Source organism: Thalassophryne amazonica, chromosome 13 (assembly GCF_902500255.1).
Source record: "Thalassophryne amazonica chromosome 13, fThaAma1.1, whole genome shotgun sequence".
Lineage (NCBI taxonomy): Eukaryota > Metazoa > Chordata > Actinopteri > Batrachoidiformes > Batrachoididae > Thalassophryne > Thalassophryne amazonica.
Genome location: NC_047115.1, coordinates 9,853,677 through 9,872,219, shown reverse-complemented (window position 1 = coordinate 9,872,219; position 18,543 = coordinate 9,853,677). Strand labels below are relative to the sequence as shown.

The 18,543-nt window shown below is 42.0% G+C and overlaps 1 protein-coding gene across 3 annotated transcripts in view; it reads right to left on the bottom strand.

The window, feature by feature from the left end:
• Positions 1 to 18,543, bottom strand: part of LOC117523540 (protein phosphatase 1 regulatory subunit 1C-like) — a 37,265-nt gene that overhangs the window by 12,695 nt on the left and 6,027 nt on the right. For all 3 annotated transcript variants that reach the window (XM_034185104.1, XM_034185103.1, XM_034185105.1), the window contains exons 3-5: positions 18,406 to 18,437; positions 13,254 to 13,308; positions 1,287 to 1,490 (exon numbers count right to left, since the gene is read on the bottom strand). In XM_034185104.1, coding sequence (XP_034040995.1) covers positions 1,287 to 1,490; positions 13,254 to 13,308; positions 18,406 to 18,437 — 291 coding nt within the window. The remainder of the gene's footprint in view (positions 1 to 1,286; positions 1,491 to 13,253; positions 13,309 to 18,405; positions 18,438 to 18,543) is intronic.

The window sequence follows — 18,543 nt, the reverse complement described above, 5'->3', positions numbered from 1 at the left end:
AGCATTTTCAAGTAGTTTAAGGAAAATTATTTATTAACTGCCTCGCAAACTTTTTAAAAATTTGCACCTGACTTTAACTAATGGTTTCAATTCCAGGATAGACTCAATCTTCTCATTGTCTTTTGTGAAATTAGTTTATCGTATTTGAGTCATTGTGCTAAAAAAAAAAAAAAAAAAAAAAAAAATTGACACTGATGAGCACGACTTGCTTGGCAGAGTTAATTTTTCTCAAGCACATTTTGAAGTAATAAAAGCATGAACTTTTATGAGTTATGAATGCATCATATTGTGTGCCTTTTAAAAACTCAGAGGTGTATTTTGTCATTTTTAATTACTTGCTACAGTAAAATTTAAGTGAGAAATTTATATCATAAACAAATCTTTATCACCGTATATTAAATGTAAATCCTAAATCTGTACATTTAATCTAAACCTGAAACTTTATATTTTGTAGATAAATATTTGAAAACATTTCCAAATTACACTCACTGTCTAGTATTTTTTGTTTGTTTGTTTCTTTGTTTGTTTATCATAGATTTAGATTTAAAACATATTTTTTGTTGGCATCTAATTTAATGTTTAATGTGGTATTTACATTTTTTAAAAAGACACATTTGTTGAATGTGTATTCATTATACTGTTGATTCATGTTAAACTGAAATTCTATCTAAATCTGAGTAAACTGCTAAATTAAAAGTTTTTTTTTACGCAACATAACCTCAATATCTAAATGTGAGCTTCTGTATATTCTGCATGTATAATCAAGTGTATACTGGAATTAATTGAAATGAGACAAAATTGTGTTTACAGCTGAGATTTTTAAGTCAAGTGCCTGCTAGCTAGCTAGCTAGCGTGTTAGGCTAACAAGTGCAGCCATATACAGATACTGTGCCAGCTAGCTAGCACAGTTATGTGAAATAAATATTGTACCATCTCATCTTCCTATTAGTGGCTGTAAACTAAAATTTTGATACAGTACTGACCTATGTACGACCTCATTTTTAAGCTACACAGTGAGCAAATATGACAGTAGCAAACAGGTTTGCATTTTGGCGATGAGATAAATTTTCATGTCCCGTCATATATTTTTCACAGCAAAATAGAATAAATTGAAAATCCTTGTGAAATTTTGCATCACTTTGGAAGCCCTATAATGAAAGCAAGTGAGGATTTTACATTCAACGGCAGGTGAAGCATAATTTGTGGCATCGAATGACGACTTTGTGTTCAGTTGCAGTTTGCACTTAGCTTAAATAAACATTTATATGTCTGAAATGAGAGTTTACCCCCTGAACTGTTGCTCTCTACCACTCCTCTTTCCTCATTGGCTAACAGCCGAAGTGCCTCATTCCCATTGGCTTCCTCTGGCCCGTTGTGATTGGCCCACAGGGAATCGTTAGAATAGAGCTGTGCTGTGATTGGGCTCATCTGGCTGTCCGTCTCACTGGGCCCTGCCCCCAGGAGGTGTTGCTCCATTCCGAGCTGTAGCGCTGAGAAGACAAGAGCACCTCTAGTGGACAAATACCTCAACAACAAACATGTCGCTGCGGAGCCAAAGACGGGAGAAAAAAAATAAAAATGCAACAAATAAGAATGAATTGAAAATATATCCTAATATTAAAAATCCAACTAAATGTGAACAAAATGACTTGCTACCTTTTTAACAATATTTTGTATCTCCAAACACCCCCTGTTTAATAAGTAAAGTAGAATAGTAGAGAAGCTTGAATCTTCGACTGGACTGGGTTGCTTGAAGCGAGGACGTTTCGCTTCAAATCGCAGAAGCTTCCTCAGCTAAAATTCTTGCTCTGGTAGTCTGACTTCTGTCTTGACTCTTGTAGAGAAGAATAAACAGAAGCCACAAAAGCTGGAGTTTTAAACCTAACCAGACCCCTCCCACCAAGAGGCAGACCTTTTAGTGCAGAAAAGGCGTACTTTCAGTGGGAGTAGTTTTAAAGATACACCAGACAAATTAGTGACAACAGGGAAAATTGGGTAAAGAATCTCTCCGACAGGGTTCTTACACAGACAGAAAAGGATGTGCTTGCTAAAGGACTAAATTTCTCAGTGACCCCTAAACATGTACCGACAGTAGATTACATCACTGCAGTAGAGTCAGCCATTAAACATAACAGTTTGTCAGAGTCAGAAGCTGGGGACCTCCGACTAAGAGTCACAACAGTGCTGAACAGTGCTAAGCCTCCTCCGTCCAACATCACAGGAGAAGAACGGAAAGCTTTGGCAGCACTGCAGAAGGACCAAAGCATCCTTATCCTGCCAGCGGATAAAGGCAGATGCACGGTGGTCCTGAACACATCGGACTACGAGGCCAAGATCAACAACTTGCTCAGTGACTCCAATACATACGAACATCTGAAAAGAGACCCCACAAGCGGCTATAAGAAGAAAATCATTAGCTACCTCCAAAACCTGGAGAAAGAGGGACTCATCGACAGGCAGGCATACTACAGACTGTACCCTGGGGACGCCACTCCATGCATCTATGGACTGCCCAAAATCCACAAACAGGACTTGCCACTCATGCCTATTGTATGTAGCACAGATTCCATTACGTACAATTTGGCCAAGCACCTCAAGTGGATTTTGGCTCCTCTAGTGGGTAACTCAGGCCACCATGTGGAGAACACGCAAGATTTTGTGAACAAGATCAAGGACCTGCAGCTGGAGGCAGATGAAACTGTGGTATCATTTGATGTGACATCGTTGTTCACCTGCATCCCCACCGCTGAGGCCGTCTCAGCTGTGAGGCAGAGACTGCTGGAGGATGTGTCTCTACTTGAAAGGACCAAACTCACACCAGACCACATCTGCCAACTGTTGGAGATCTGTCTTAACACCACGTATTTCCTGTTTAGGGGTAATTACTACAGGCAGATCCATGGTTGTGCAATGGGGTCTCCGGTATCCCCCATTGTGGCCAATCTGTACATGGAGCGAGTGGAGAAGACAGCCTTGACATCTTTCACGGGCATCCCTCCCAGTCACTGGTTCAGATATGTCGATGACACATGGGTTAAAATCAAGCAACAGGAGGTTGAGGACTTTACAGAACACATCAACTCGGTGGACTCCAATATCAAGTTCACACATGAGGATGCCAGAAACAACCATTTAGCCTTCTTGGACTGTGATGTTACAGTTGGAGAGAACAGGCAGCTCCGGACAGGGGTTTACAGAAAACCCACTCACACTGACCAATATCTGCTCTTTGGCTCAAACCACCCCCTTGATCACAAGCTCGGGGTGATCAGGACTCTTCAACACAGAGCCCTACAGGTGCCCACAACTGCAGAGGGAAGGGCTAAAGAACAACAACTTGTCCGGAAAGCCCTCACAGTATGTGGGTACCCACGATGGTCCATGGACAAAGTGCAGAAGTCCCAGAGAACAAAGAGACCAGATAGACAGGAGACGGAGACAAGAAGAAGAGTGTCTCTCCCTTATTTAGCAGGAGTAGGGGAAAAACTACAGAGGATCTTTAGACAGCACAAAATCCCAGTTTACTTTAAACCGGTTAACACCTTGAGACAGAAATTAGTTCACCCTAAGGACAGGATCCCTAGTTACAAATAGAGCAATGTAGTGTATTCTATCAGATGTCAGGAAAACTGTAACGAACACTACATAGGTGAGACTAAGCAACCTTTACACAAAAGGCTATACCAGCACCGCAGAGAGGGCACCAGTGGACCTCAGTCTGCAGTTCATCTCCACCTTAAAGACACTAACCACACGTTTGAGGACAAGGAAGTTAAAATCTTAGCCAGAGAGAAGAAATGGTTTGAGAGAGGGGTCAAGGAGGCATTCTGTGTGAAACAGTTGAAACCCAGCCTTAACCGGGGAGGGGGTCTGAGACACGCTTTGTCCCCTGTTTACAATGGGGTACTCAGGTCAAAGCAGTTTCGGGCTTTTGTTCATGGTAATGAGTTCATGGTAATTCACATCATCAGGAGAGTCATCAAGGGAGCCATCAGGAGAGGCGTCCGTCCATCATTAGGAGGGACAGCTGCCCTGTCATTAGGAGGGTGCTAACTAGAGCACAATAGGTGCTAATTAGAGCTATTGTTTAGTCACTAGCCTATAGCAGTCGGCCTCTCGGTAGGAGGGGTCTGGTTAGGTTTAAAAAACTCCAGCTTTTGTTGGCTTCTGTTTATTCTTCTCTACAAGAGTCAAGACAGAAGTCAGACTACCAGAGCAAGAATTTTAGCTGAGGAAGCTTCTGTGATTTGAAGCGAAACGTCCTCGCATCAAGCAACCCAGTCCAGTCGAAGATTCAAGCTTCTCTACTATGGAAACCACCTGGACAACTGAGATCCTTCACAGAAACAAGTAAAGTAGAACAGAAAGTAAATGGGAACAGGTTGTACAGTACAACAGCCAGCTTGTTTTTACTAATACATCTGATTAATTTGTCACTATTTCATGATATGTTAAATATGAAAGGATGCATTTTAATTCCATATTTTGAAATAGTTTGCTTTTGCATGCAAATAAAATAAAATAAAATTTAAAAAAAAAAGCAAAGACCTGAAGAGCCCAAATAAAAACAAAACTTTTGTTTGTTTTTCTTTGATGCCTTGGCCTTGATATGCAATGACTCCGTCTTGGCCTCGGCATCATCCAGCCTCGAAGAATCAATTGAGGCTCGTTCGATCGAGGCTGCCTTTTTTTTTTTTTTTGCATTGTTTACTTCCCACCAAATAAAAAAGTAGCCATTACAGTAATGTTACGCATATGATGGTCTATACACACAATTGTTTTCTAGTCACCACAGTACTACATGTACAAGTACTAAGCTTATTCCAAAAAGGACTGTTCTGAAGGACTGTCTTGTCGCTGCTCAAGCATGGTTATATTCCTTCGTCTGGGTAAAGTGTTAATGTCTGTGATCCAACGCATTACCTCCAAGTCACTTGTCTGTGGCTTGAAATCGTGCATGAGTCCACGGGAACGGGTCGCGGCAACTAGACTTTGTATAATACTTGGCCTCGGCCTCTGATGCTGTGTTCTCGGACACCAAGGACTCGGACTTGGCTGTGGCCTCGGAGGAGGTGCGCTCGACTCCAGCACTGGTCAGAGATTTTTAGTGAGATGACCCAATGTGCCAAGTTTTACAGGTTAAAAAAAGCATATAAATACATTGATGTCTATTCTCATACTGGATTTTCATAACCTTTATTTTTGAAATGTCATATCTTTTTTCGTTCTCATTTTTAAAAAAAATACCAAATTGCTACTTTAAGAAAACACGTGCTTCCTGGAGCTACGTTCTGTAAATGCTGTTGTTTGGCTCACAGGTTCACTGACGAGGCTATTAGGTAACTGGCACAGAGCGCCAACGCGCACTCAGGCAAAAAAAAAAAAAAAAATCAATCAAATAAAAGCTTTTACTGCATCGACTTCCTGGAAGGAGTCTGTGCTGCACTCAGATTTAAATATATATAGATATATATGTAGACACACACAGACACACCTACCTGTTTTTATTCCATTGTTTCTCTAAACTGTGCACATATTCCTGCATATGTTTTAAATTCCACCCCCCCCCCCCCCAAAAAAAAAAAATCAGTTTATTGTGATATTAGCAGTCAGTTGTAGAACTGTGGACTGAGAACATCGCTGTGCTGCATCATTGTATGAATTATTTAGCTTTCAATTTTCATTGCTCATTATGACATGACAACACTGATGAAAGGAAGAGGGGAGGAGTCAGGTCACTGTGGAATTGTGGGTAAAAGTCAGAGATTCTAACCTCAGATCTTATCTGATAGTGTAAACGTACTTCCAGGCTGCACGACCCATTCCTGTTCATGATTATAGATAAATTAAATACAAAATTTAAAATAAACAAAAATGGTAAATAAAATGAACATTTTCCAAAAAAATAAACTGAAGGTGCAGATTTAAAGCAAACATGTTGAAGCACATGTACAGATGTAACAACACACACAGTATCACACACTGAAAAAAAAAAAACAACTTAATTGTTTCACTTGGTAACACGTTCAACTGGTTCAACTGTTTTCTTTCTCAGTGCAGGACATACAAAAAAATTGAGCAGCGCTCACTCCAAGATGAGTTTACAACAAGAGTTCACACTAGGCCGAGTTCACAACAAGAGCAGTTCACAACGGCCGAGTTCACAACAAGAGGAGTTCACACCAAGAGGAGTTCACACTAGGCCGAGTTCACACCAAGAGGAGTTCGCACTGGGCCGAGTTCACACCAAGAGGAGTTCGCACTGGGCCGAGTTCACACCAAGAGGAGTTTGCACTGGGCCGAGTTCACACTAGGCCGAGTTTACAACAAGAGGAGTTCACAACGGCCGAGTTTACAACAAGAGGAGTTCGCACTGGGCCGAGTTGACAACAAGAGGAGTTCACAACGGCCGCGTTCACAACAAGAGGAGTTCACAACGGCCGCGTTCACAACGGCCGAGTTCACAACAAGAGGAGTTCACAACGGCCGAGTTTACAACAAGAGGAGTTCACAACGGCCGAGTTTACAACAAGAGGAGTTCGCACTGGGCCGAGTTCACAACAAGAGGAGTTCGCACTGGGCCGAGTTCACAACAAGAGGAGTTCGCACTGGGCCGAGTTCACAACAAGAGGAGTTCACAACGGCCGAGTTCACACCAAGAGGAGTTCACAACGGTCGGATTCACAACAAGAGGAGTTCACAACAAGAGGAGTTCACAACAAGAGGAGTTCACAACAAGAGGAGTTCACAACAAGAGGAGTTCACAACGGTCGGATTCACAACAAGAGGAGTTCACACCAAGAGGAGTTCACAACGGCCGAGTTCACACCAAGAGGAGTTCACAACGGCCGAGTTCACACCAAGAGGAGTTCACAACGGCCGAGTTCACACCAAGAGGAGTTCACAACGGCCGAGTTCACACCAAGAGGAGTTCACAACGGCCGGGTTCACACCAAGAGGAGTTCACAACGGCCGGGTTCACACCAAGAGGAGTTCACAACGGCCGGGTTCACACCAAGAGGAGTTCACAACGGCCGGGTTCACACCAAGAGGAGTTCACAACGGCCGGGTTCACACCAAGAGGAGTTCACAACGGCCGGGTTCACACCAAGAGGAGTTCACAACGGCCGGGTTCACACCAAGAGGAGTTCACAACAAGTGAAGATCACAACGGCCGCGTTCACAGCAAGAGGAGTTCACAATGGCCGGGTTCACAACAAGAGAAGTTCACAACAAGAGGAGTTCACAACAAGTGAAGATCACAACGGCCGCGTTCACAGCAAGAGGAGTTCCCAACGGCCGGGTTCACACCAAGAGGAGTTCACAACGGCCGGGTTCACACCAAGAGGAGTTCACAATGGCCGGGTTCACAACAAGAGAAGTTCACAACAAGAGGAGTTCACAACAAGTGAAGATCACAACGGCCGCGTTCACAGCAAGAGGAGTTCCCAACGGCCGCGTTCACAACAAGAGGAGTTCCCAACGGCCGGGTTCACAGCAAGAGGAGTTCCCAACGGCCGGGTTCACACCAAGAGGAGTTCGCACTGGGCCGAGTTCACACCAAGAGGAGTTCGCACTGGGCCGAGTTCACACCAAGAGGAGTTCGCACTGGGCCGAGTTCACACCAAGAGGAGTTCGCACTGGGCCGAGTTCACACCAAGAGGAGTTCGCACTGGGCCGAGTTCACACCAAGAGGAGTTCGCACTGGGCCGCGTTCACACCAAGAGGAGTTCGCACTGGGCCGAGTTCACACCAAGAGGAGTTCGCACTGGGCCGAGTTCACACCAAGAGGAGTTCGCACTGGGCCGAGTTCACACCAAGAGGAGTTCGCACTGGGCCGAGTTCACACCAAGAGGAGTTCGCACTGGGCCGAGTTCACACCAAGAGGAGTTCGCACTGGGCCGAGTTCACACCAAGAGGAGTTCGCACTGGGCCGAGTTCACACCAAGAGGAGTTCGCACTGGGCCGAGTTCACACCAAGAGGAGTTCGCACTGGGCCGAGTTCACACCAAGAGGAGTTCGCACTGGGCCGAGTTCACACCAAGAGGAGTTCGCACTGGGCCGCGTTCACACCAAGAGGAGTTCGCACTGGGCCGCGTTCACACCAAGAGGAGTTCGCACTGGGCCGCGTTCACACCAAGAGGAGTTCGCACTGGGCCGCGTTCACACCAAGAGGTGTTCACAACGGCCGGGTTCACACCAAGAGGAGTTCACAACGGCCGGGTTCACACCAAGAGGAGTTCACAACGGCCGGGTTCACAACAAGACAAGTTCACAACGGCCGGGTTCACAACAAGACGAGTTCACAACGGCCGGGTTCACAACAAGACGGGTTCACACTAGACCGAGTTCTCAACGGCCGGGTTCACAACAAGACGAGTTCACACTAGACAGAGTTCACAACAAGACGAGTTCACACTAGGCCGAGTTCACACTAGGCCGAGTTCACAACAAGACGAGTTCACACTAGGCCGAGTTCACAACAAGACGAGTTCACACTAGGCCGAGTTCACAACAAGAGGAGTTTGCAACAAGAGGAGGATGCAGAGACCGTACCAGGTTTGATGCCATGGTCTGTGAAAGAGGAGGGGGTGAGGTCTCACCCTCGTCAGCACACTTCCTGAGGTACTTTAGGTTTTGTGACTAACATGAGTACAGTCAGTAAATGTGGTGTCCCTCACACCTTATTATATTGAGCTGTTATGTTAGTCGTTTAATCAGCTTCCACTACAGTGGAGAATTGAACTGGGTGTTCCATGCCTGCAGGGTAGGAAGCTGATTGGTAATTAAGCCAGGAAGTGTTTGCTGTTTATGTACACCTTTGAGTGGTCTCTCTGTGTGTGGAGTGGTGGACTCACATGATGGTTTCTTCTTTCACAGACTCGGTTGGTCGCGGCCACCTGGGGGGTGTCGGCGGGGTCCTTGGGTCCGAACTGTTCTGGCTCCAGACCGTTTGTGCTGCTGGGAGCGCACCGTTATTCCACCTCGCCAGACCGCGCACTCATTTGTTATTATTTAGCACTCACTGTTATGTTATTAAATTCTGTTATCCTTTATACCGTGCTCTGCTTATTTTATACTGGGTCCTACTTCAAACGCTGGTCGGTTCTCCGACTGCGTTCGACACATAACAAGATTTGCCTGACCTACCCACATTTTTGCCGGGTGGTGTTTGTGTTTGGGAAGAATTCAGCATGTAAGAATTGCTTGGAAATCAACCGATTTGCACAACTTTTTAAATTTGGCTGGTTGCAGAGTGAAGTGGTGTGACGCTCAGCCAAATCAAATCGAAATCAAATCAGTTTTATTTATATAGCGCCAAATCACAACAAACAGTTGCCCCAAGGCGCTTTATATTGTAAGGCAAGGCCATACAATAATTACGGAAAAACCCCAACGGTCAAAACGACCCCCTGTGAGCAAGCACTTGGCGACAGTGGGAAGGAAATCTCCCTTTTAACAGGAAGAAACCTCCAGCAGAACCAGGCTCAGGAGGGGCAGTCTTCTGCTGGGACTGGTTGGGGCTGAGGGAGAGAACCAGGAAAAAGACATGCTGTGGAGGGGAGCAGAGATCAGTCACTAATGATTAAATGCAGAGTGGTGCAAAAAGAGAAAGAAACACTCAGTGCATCATGGGAACCCCCCAGCAGTCTAAGTCTATAGCAGCATAACTAAGGGATGGTTCAGGGTCACCTGATCCAACCCTAACTATAAGCTTTAGCAAAAAGGAAAGTTTTAAGCCTAATCTTAAAAGTAGAGAGGGTGTCTGTCTCCCTGATCTGAATTGGGAGCTGGTTCCACAGGAGAGGAGCCTGAAAGCTGAAGGCTCTGCCTCCCATTCTACTCTTACAAACCCTAGGAACTACAAGTAAGCCTGCAGTCTGAGAGCGAAGCGCTCTATTGGGGTGATATGGTACTATAAGGTCCCTAAGATAAGATGGGACCTGATTATTCAAAACCTTATAAGTAAGAAGAAAAATTTTAAATTCTATTCCAGAATTAACAGGAAGCCAATGAAGAGAGGCCAATATGGGTGAGATATGCTCTCTCCTTCTAGTCCCTGTCAGCACTCTAGCTGCAGCATTTTGAATTAACTGAAGGCTTTTCAGGGAACTTTTAGGACAACCTGATAATAATGAATTACAGTAGTCCAACCTAGAGGAAATAAATGCATGAATTAGTTTTTCAGCATCACTCTGAGACAAGACCTTTCTAATTTTAGAGATATTGCGCAAATGCAAAAAAGCAGTCCTACATATTTGTTTAATATGCGCATTGAATGACACATCCTGATCAAAAATGACTCCAAGATTTCTCACAGTATTACTAGAGGTCAGGGTAATGCCATCCAGAGTAAGGATCTGGTTAGACACCATGTTTCTAAGATTTGTGGGGCCAAGTACAATAACTTCAGTTTTATCTGAGTTTAAAAGCAGGAAATTAGAGGTCATCCATGTCTTTATGTCTGTAAGACAATCCTGCAATTTAGCTAATTGGTGTGTGTCCTCTGGCTTCATGGATAGATAAAGCTGGGTATCATCTGCGTAACAATGAAAATTTAAGCAATGCCGTCTAATAATACTGCCTAAGGGAAGCATGTATAAAGTGAATAAAATTGGTCCTAGCACAGAACCTTGTGGAACTCCATAATTAACCTTAGTCTGTGAAGAAGATTCCCCATTTACATGAACAAATTGTAATCTATTAGATAAATATGATTCAAACCACCGCAGCGCAGTGCCTTTAATACCTATGGCATGCTCTAATCTCTGTAATAAAATTTTATGGTCAACAGTATCAAAAGCAGCACTGAGGTCTAACAGAACAAGCACAGAGATGAGTCCACTGTCTGAGGCCATAAGAAGATCATTTGTAACCTTCACTAATGCTGTTTCTGTACTATGATGAATTCTAAAACCTGACTGAAACTCTTCAAATAGACCATTCCTCTGCAGATGATCAGTTAGCTGTTTTACAACTACCCTTTCAAGAATTTTTGAGAGAAAAGGAAGGTTGGAGTTTGGCCTATAATTAGCTAAGATAGCTGGGTCAAGTGATGGCTTTTTAAGTAATGGTTTAATTACTGCCACCTTAAAAGTCTGTGGTACATAGACAACTATTAAAGATAGATTGATCATATTTAAGATCGAAGCATTAATTAATGGTAGGGCTTCCTTGAGCAGCCTGGTAGGAATGGGGTCTAATAGACATGTTGATGGTTTGGAGGAAGTAACTAATGAAAATAACTCAGACAGAACAATCGGAGAGAAAGAGTCTAACCAAATACCAGCATCACTGAAAGCAGCCAATATGTCTTTGGGATGGTTATGAGTAATTTTTTCTCTAATAGTTAAAATTTTATTAGCAAAGAAAGTCATGAAGTCATTACTAGTTAAAGTTAAAGGAATACTCAGCTCAGTAGAGCTCTGACTCTTTGTCAGCCTGGCTATAGTGCTGAAAAGAAACCTGGGGTTGTTCTTATTTTCGTCAATTAGTGATAAGTAGTAAGATGTCCTAGCTTTACGGAGGGCTTTTTTATAGAGTAACAGACTCTTTTTCCAGGCTAAGTGAAGATCTTCTAAATTAGTGAGACGCCATTTCCTCTCCAACTTAGGGTTATCTGCTTTAAGCTGCGAGTTTGTGAGTTATACCACGGAGTCAGGCACTTCTGATTTAAGGCTCTCTTTTTCAGGAGCTACAGCATCCAAAGTTGTCTTCAATGAGGATGTAAAACTATTGACGAGATACTCTATCTCACTCACAGAGTTTAGGTAGCTAGTATATGGCATTAGAGAACATAAAGAAGGAATCATATCCTTAAACCTAGTTACAGCGCTTTCTGAAAGACTTCTAGTGTAATGAAACTTATTCCCCACTGCTGGGTAGTCCATCAGAGTAAATGTAAATGTTATTAAGAAATGATCAGACAGAAGGGAGTTTTCAGGGAATACTGTTAAGTCTTCAATTTCCATACCATAAGTCAGAACAAGATCTAAGATATGATTAAAGTGGTGGGTGGACTCATTTACATTTTGAGCAAAGCCAATTGAGTCTAATAATAGATTAAATGCAGTGTTGAGGCTCTCATTCTCAGCATCAGTGTGGATGTTAAAATCGCCCACTATAATTATCTTATCTGAGCTAAGCACTAAGTCAGACAAAAGGTCTGAAAATTCACAGAGAAACTCACAGTAACTACCAGGTGGACAATAGATAATAACAAATAAAACTGGTTTTTGGGACTTCCAATTTGGATGGACAAGACTAAGAGTCAAGCTTTCAAATGAATTAAAGCTCTGTCTGGATTTTGGATTAATTAATAAGATGGAATGGAAGATTGCTGCTAATCCTCCGCCTCGGCCCGTGCTACAAGCATTCTGGCAGTTAGTGTGACTCGGGGGTGTTGACTCATTTAAAGTAACATATTCATCCTGCTGTAACCAGGTTTTTGTAAGGCAGAATAAATCAATATGTTGATCAATTATTATATCATTTACTAACAGGGACTTAGAAGAGAGAGACCTAATGTTTAATAGACCACATTTCTGTTTTAGTCTGTGGTGCAGTTGAAGGTGCTATATTATTTTTTTCTTTTTGAATTTTTATGCTTAAATAGATTTTTACTGGTTATTGGTGGTCTGGGAGCAGGCACCGTCTCTACGGGGATGGGGTAATGAGGGGATGGCAGGGGGAGAGAAGCTGCAGAGAGGTGTGTAAGACTACAACTCTGCTTCCTGGTCCCAACCCTGGATAGTCACGGTTTGGAGGATTTAAGAAAATTGGCCAGATTTCTAGAAATGAGAGCTGCTCCATCCAAAGTGGGATGGATGCCGTCTCTCCTAACAAGACCAGGTTTTCCCCAGAAGCTTTGCCAATTATCTATGAAGCCCGCCTCATTTTTTGTGAGACCAGATGTGAGACCTACTAAAACTGTTCACCCAGATTTCTGAATCAAAAGCTTCACCACATGCGACATTTATGCTTCCAAACATGTGGCACAATTATGAGGGATTATAATTTTTCCTCTTGATTTGTATAAATGTGCCACATCAGATTTTTGATTGATTTTTTTATCGGTGTTGAATCCTTTGCACATTTGGTTTTGGATCAGTTCAGGTAAAAGCAAAACATGAATGTGAAAACTAACATGGTAAAAACCAAAATCAGATTTGGGTCACTTTAGCTTCTAATTTGAATGCATAAGTACCCTGCACATGGCTTGATTTTAGAGAATTGTTGGAAAACCTGTTTACCTGTCAGCGTGGGCGGGGCATAAGTACCCTGCTTTCTCTGAGTGACATCTGCAGCCTGCACAAACAACAACAATATATATTATTGTGTATATATATATATATATATATATATATATATATAAATGTAGTATTTAAAAATATTGTATGTTATAGAGTGCATCCAGAAAGTATTCACAGCACTTCACTTTTTTTCCACAATATATTACATTCTTATTCCAAAATGGAGCAAATTCATTTTTTCATTTTTTTTCCACAAAATTCTACTCACAACACCCCATAATGACAACATGAAAAGGGTTTTTTTTTGTTTTCTTTTTTTTTTTTTTTTTTTGCAAATTTATTAAAAATTAAAAAAAAAAAAAAAGCCCTGAGAAATCATATTAACTTAAGTATTCACATCCTTTGCTCAGTACTTTGTTGATGCACCTTTGGCAGCAATTACAACCTCAAGTCTTCTTGAATATGATGCCACAAGCTTGGTGCACCTATCTTGGTCAGTTTTGTCCATTCCTCTTTGCAGCACCTCTCAAGCTCCATCAGGTTGGATGGGGAGCGTCAGTGCACAGACATTTTCAGGTCACTCCAGAGATGTTCAATCAGATTCAGGTCTGGACTCTGGCTGGGCCACTCAAGGACATTCACAGAGTTGTCCTCAAGTCACTCCTTTGATATCTTGGCTGTGTGCTTAGGGTCATTGTCCTACTGAAAGATGAACCGTTGTCCCAGTCTGAGGTCAAGAGCGCTCTGGAGCAGGTTTTCATCCAGGATGTCTCTGTACATTGCTGCATTCATCTTTCCCTCAATCCTGACTAGTCTCCCAGTTCCTGCTGCTGAAAAACATCCCCACAGTATGATGCTGCCACCATCATGCTTCACTGTAGGGATGGTGTCTGGTTTCTTCCAAACATGACGCCTGACATTCACGTCAAAGTGTTCAATCTTTGTCTCGTCAGACCAGAGAATTTTGTTTCTCATTGTCTGAGAGTCCTTTAGGTGCCTTTTGTCAAACTCCAGGTGCCTTTTGTTTCACATTTTCGGCACCCTGAGTGACATGGTTGTTGTGAGTAATGACATCTGTTGCAGAACCACATTCATGTAGTATTCTGTCGAATAAATCTTCTCAACTCAAGGTGGCGCAGTTTCTTCCCTTTGCTGTCACAATATTATCATCTGAACTTTTCATGTTAAGTTAACATACCTGTATGTCCATGCGACTTATACTCCAGTGCGACTTATCTATGGTTTATTTTTCTTTATAATGGATAAAGTGGCTGGTGCGACTTATACTCCGGTGCAACTCATAGTCCGGAAAATACGGTACATAGATTTAAACCAGGAGACCAGAGCTCAGGTTACGAGCACATTAGTCTGGTAACAGTATTGTTATCTTTCCCAAAGTGGTTTGTCCTGGTCCTGTTTTTGAAGTAACATAACTCAAACATTAAAGTGATTAACCGTCTGAGGTCTAGGGTTATATTCTAGATTTGACCATACTGCCAGTAATTCCCTTTTGAAGGTACTGTTTTAGTTTAATGCCATGTGTTGCATAAAAAAATGTTCACAACAATCTCATCTTTCAGAATATGTGTCATATTTGGCAAGAACACTGTATCTAGAAATATTTTGACTCTAAATCTGAAAAAATTAAAATTAAATGCATTTTTATAAAATTCTTCAAATCTTTGTTGAAGACACACCTTTATTTATGTGGACAAACTGTTATGATGCTAGAAAGAAGTTCACCAAAAACCGTTGGCTTATAAAAGTAAGAAGAGTAATAAAATTGCATATGAGTGTAAATAAATGAAAAATAAAATCACTCACTGCTTTATAGACACATGAATGTACCGGCGTGTTCATAGACCTCAGAGGCTTAATAGTAACAATATTCATAATGACGATGATGATAATAATAAACTTTATTACCTCTGCCAAACTGTTTGTTTGTTTGTCTGTGAACAACCTGGAGCCCACAAATTTTCATATATCGTTATGAAATTTTTACTGAAGATTCATATCCTAATAGGCAAGAACTGATTCAGTTTCATTCATTAAAATTCATTGCAATTTCAAGGTCATAGGTTAAAGGGCAAAGTCAGGAAAAATCCCCATCTTCAACATGGAACAAATTTTCAAAAATTCCTAACTGTCAAAAAAATCACAATTCTTTCATATTTGAGAGCCATATGTAGGATGGTTTCCTTTATCGACTGACAAAGTTTGATCTGGATGCATTGCTGGATGGACTGCAGTCTGTGCACGGAGAATGTGCACGGGCACACGGGTATGTCTCTGCATTGAGAGCGTGCACATGTATTTGGGGTGCACGTTGGTGTGGAGGGCCATGCTGAGGCTGGTCCAGTTGTTGTTGGTCAGGTCATTGATACTGATGTTGTAATGTTGGTTGCTGCCATGGTAACGATGTTTACTGCCACTGGATTGGCTGCGGACGCAGCAGACCATCTGTCTGACCTTCTCCTGGTGTCTCGGTCATGTTGTCCTCTTCTAGCTCCAGTAAGTGTTGGTGAATACTCTGAAAGCCTTCAGCGTCAGGGTTCTCGGGCAGCACCTGCAGGTGGAGCGTTGAGACAACCGTCAAACTCCAGGTGCCTTTTACTATAGAGTGGCTTCCGTCTGGCCACTCTACCATACAGGCCTGATTGGTGGACTGTTGCAGAGATGGTTGTCCTTCTGGAAGGTTCTCCTCTCTTCACAGAGTTCACAGAGGAATGCTGGAGCTCTGACAGAGTCACCATCAGGTTCTTGTTCACCTCCCTGACTAAGGCAATTCTCCCTGATTGCTCAATTTAGACGGGCGTCCAGCTCTAGGAAGAGTCCTGGTGGATCAGAACTTCTTTCCTTTACAGATGATAGAGGTCATTGTGCTCATTGGGACCTTCAAAGCAGCAGAAATGTTTCTGTACCCTTCCCCCGATTTGTGCCTCAAGACAATCCTGTCTCGAAGGTCTACATACAATTACTTTGACTTCATGCACTGTCAACTGTGGGACGTTATATAAAGACAGGTGTGTGTCTTTCCAAATCATGTCCAATCAACTGAATTTACCCCTGGTGGACTCCAGGTAAGTTGTAGAAATATATTCATATCCTGATAGGCAAGAAGTGATTTAATTTTCAAGGTCATAGGTCAAAGTCAGGAAAAATCTTGGAAAATTGCAAAAATCCTTGTCTTTAACATTGAACAAATTTTCAAAAATTCATAACTGTCAAAAAAGATCAAATTTCTTTCATATTTCAGAGTGTTATGTAAGATGGTTTCCTTTATCGAGTGACAAAGTTTGATCCAGATATGATCCAGATTACAGATTTTGTGGCCATTTAAATCTAACTTTGAAAACCCCATTTAATGTATATTTTAAATTATATCTCAAACCCTAATCAACAAAGTTTGATCCGGATCTGATCTGGATTGTGGATTTTGTGGACATTTGAATTTAATATTGATTGATTGCATTATATCTCAATCAAAAATGCTTCAGTTGCTCTCATTTTTGTGTTATGGATTTACCTACACCACCAATTTTATGCCTGTTTGTCCTCCAGTTATCAGTCAGAAACCAAGTGCCAAAAAGCAATGACAAATTGTGCACAGCAGAGAAAACCAATGTTCTGTGAAAATGATCTGAAAAAGAATTCAGAAACCAAAAAAACAAAAAAAACATTTCAACACCAAAAAAAAGCCTTTGATTCAAGTGTATGAACTAAATACATCCTCCTGAAAAGTCACTTCTAACAGGACTTTGAACTTGAACATTTTTTCTAAGGTAAAATTTTGTGGAATTGAAAACTAGTGTTGGCAGAGGTTTGTGAACTATGAGCGTGGTGCTCTAGTGTTTAATTAATTTCTCAGGGAGCATGGTGGCTTAGTGGTTAGCACTGTTGCCTCACAGCAAGAAGGGCAAGGGATCAATTCCCACTTGTGGCCTTTCTGTGTGGAGCTTCTCCCCATGTTTGTGTAGGTTCCCTCCGGGTGCTCCAGCTTCCTCCCACATCCAAAGACATTCAGGTTAAGTAGATTTGAAATTTTAAATTGCCCTTAGGGGTGCGTGCAGGTGTGACTGTGTTTGTTTGTCTATATGTGGCCCTGTGACAGACTGGCATCCTGTCCAGGGTGAACCCCGCCTCATGCCCTGTGACTGCTGGCATAGGCTCCAGCACCCTGTGAACTTTAACTTAAGTAAGCGGTTGAAGATAAGTGAGTGAAATCGCAAACAAAACTTTTATTTTGTCATTATGGGGTGTTGTGTCTAGAATTTTGAGAAAAATGTTGAGTTTAAACCATTTTGGAATAAGGCTGTAACATAACAAAATGTAGAAAAAGTGAAGCGCTGTGAATACTTTCTGGATACACTGCAAATTCACAAAAATAAAAAAAAGTAATATCCACAGAGAGCAGGAGGTTAGCAGTGGATCATGGAGCTGTCAACACTTAAATTATTAGTTCACATAAAAATAAAAAAATATTAATTAAATCTGTATGTTAGCTGTTTTATGTTTAATTAAAGTTTGACATTCTGCTGTAAGACTTGAGCATGTACTACTGTAAACAACAGATTGGTTGTTGTCTTGTCCCAAGGTTCTTGAAATGGAGCAATATCTCCACCTGGTGGACATTTACCATTAATGTGGGGACAATCAAATTTTGTGAAGAGCTCTTATATTAAAAACATAATTTACGTTATTTAAAATTGTTTATGTTTTATGTGTTTGATCACCTGAACAACTCCCCCCCCCCCCCCCCCCCCCCTTAAAAAATAAAATAAAATGAATATTCCACTCATCTATCCGTGCACATGTCTGTGGACTTTATGTCGTATCTCAGGAGCCACAGCTCACGCCCTCTTAATTCTGATGTCATGTGACTTGTGAGATACAAATCACTACAATAAGGTCTTAATGGAGCACTTGGACCTCAGTAAACACTAAATCTATGCAGCCAGTTTTTGTCTTTAATTCAAAGTTTCAGTTTCTTCCAGCAGAGTTGTGCATTGTAAATAATGAGTCTGATCATTTAAGGAATTACAATAGAGAGGTTTTTTCTAGCAGTTTGAAATGTTTTGAAAGTGACTCTGGCAGAGGAGCTCTGCTGCACCTCCTGCCGTCTGTGTGATGATATAACATTCATACAAACCTGTGAGTCTCCGCTGGCGACGTCTCCAACATCTGCAGGACAGAGGACACGGCAGCCGTTACTGCCTTAATTCTAAACACTTCTTTAAACACCCCTGCTGTCTTGCTTTTCTTTAAGCATCTTTGGATGAATTTGGTT